At 59.1% G+C, this 1,764-nt stretch overlaps 1 protein-coding gene across 1 annotated transcript in view; it reads left to right on the top strand.

Moving 5' to 3' along the window:
• Positions 1-1,764, top strand: part of IGLON5 (IgLON family member 5) — a 27,861-nt gene that overhangs the window by 25,307 nt on the left and 790 nt on the right. The window contains exons 9-10 of the mRNA XM_010847579.1: positions 221-341; positions 903-1,057. Of these exons, the coding sequence (XP_010845881.1) occupies positions 221-341; positions 903-1,057 (276 nt within the window). The remainder of the gene's footprint in view (positions 1-220; positions 342-902; positions 1,058-1,764) is intronic.

The raw sequence follows: 1,764 nt of genomic DNA, 5'->3' as shown, positions 1-1,764 counted from the left end.
CTCTCCCCACCCCACCCCCGCACGGGCACGAAAGCGGGGCGGGCCCTGGGTCCCTAGGGATGAAGAGTGTGTGAGAGGAGGAAGGGGGTGGGTCTGCGGGAGGAAGGGGTCTAAGAGGAGGGGGCTCGAGGACTCCCAGGAAGGAGGAAGGAGGGGCTGGGGGTGAGACCCTTTCGTCCGCACTGGGCAAGGAAAATTCGCTGACCCTGTCCTTCACCAGATCCTCCAACCATCACCGACGTGACCAGTGCCCGCACGGCCGTGGGCCGGGCCGCCCTCCTGCGCTGCGAAGCCATGGCGGTGCCCCCTGCGGATTTCCAGTGGTACAAGGATGACAGACTGTGAGGATGGCACTGGGGCGGGCCGTGGTGGTGGGGTCCTCGGTCCTTCGGGACTCGGGGAGGGGGCAGAGGGAGCAGAGTTCTGAGTCCTGGGAACTAGGGCGTGGGGGCGGTGTCCGGGTTCTAGGTGTTGGGGTCCACTGGGCCCCAGGGCAACTGCGGTGGCTTACTGGAAATTTGGGTCCTGGGATAATGAATGCTGGAGGCTGGCCTCCTCTGACTATTCAGGAAGAAGGTCTGGGGTGGGGGTGATGCTGAGACTTGTCGGAGAAGCTTTAGCTTTAGGGGACCACTGGATCTGAGGTTTAGCAGAATCCTAAACCTGGGATTTGGGGAATCCCTAAAGGTCGGAGTTGAGGGTCTGGGTGCCCGGAGAGGGGCATCGGTGGGAGTGGCCCGAGTTCCATGGAGAGTTAGAACCAGAGGCTAGGGGTCGCTGGGATGGGGGAACAGAATGTAGGGTCTCCAGGGAATCTGGGAGTCAGGGGGCTGGGCTTTTTGTCCGGAGCGGGTCCCGGGCCAGGGTCCTGCGGTCTGGTCCCTGACCCGGATCCCCGGCAGGCTGAGCAGTGGCACGGCCGAGGGCCTGAAGGTGCAGACGGAGCGCACCCGCTCGATGCTTCTCTTCGCCAACGTGAGCGCCCGGCATTACGGCAACTACACGTGCCGCGCAGCCAACCGGCTGGGAACATCCAGCGCCTCCATGCGGCTCCTGCGTGCGTCCCCCGAGGAGCGGAAAGGGCGGGGCTGGGGCTTGGGCGGGGCCGACCTGAATGGGCATGGCCAGGGAGGTGGAGCTGCAGAACTGCCCCTCGACTGACCCCCGAGCTTAGGAGAGAGCCCAAGACCCGTGTTCATTGAGCGCCTACTAAGGGAGGGAATTGGATGCTGGGGACACAGCAAGGCACAAAAGAGGCAAGGTCTGGTGGCTCAGACGATAAAGAATATGCCTGCAATGCAGGAGACCTGGGTTCAATTCCTGGGTTGGGAAGATTCCCCTGGAGAAGGGAATGGTTACCCACTCCAGTGTTCTTGGCTAGGAAATCCCATGTACAGAGGAGCCTGGCGGGCTGCAGTCCATGGGTCGCAAAGAGTCGGACACAACTGAGCTACTAACACTTTCACTTTTGTCTAGGGACTCATACAGCTAGTAGCAGTAGTAGAAAAGCAATAAAGTAGACAAATAAAATGAAAAGTCAACAAATACATACATAAGCAAAAAACAATTTTGCATATCGATAAGGACTATCAAGAAAATAAACAATAGAATTGGGGATGGTAGCAGTAGACACGACTGAGCGACTTCACTTTCACTGTTCACTTTCATGCATTGGAGAAGGAAATGGCAACTCATTCCAGTGTTCTTGCCTGGAGAATCCCAGGGACGGGGGAGCCTGGTGGGCTGCTGTCTATGGGGTCCCAC

The sequence above is a fragment of the Bison bison genome, unplaced genomic scaffold, assembly GCF_000754665.1.
Source record: "Bison bison bison isolate TAMUID 2011002044 unplaced genomic scaffold, Bison_UMD1.0 scf7180017849657, whole genome shotgun sequence".
In the NCBI taxonomy this organism is placed as follows: domain Eukaryota; kingdom Metazoa; phylum Chordata; class Mammalia; order Artiodactyla; family Bovidae; genus Bison; species Bison bison.
This window is presented reverse-complemented; position numbering and strand designations above follow the sequence as displayed.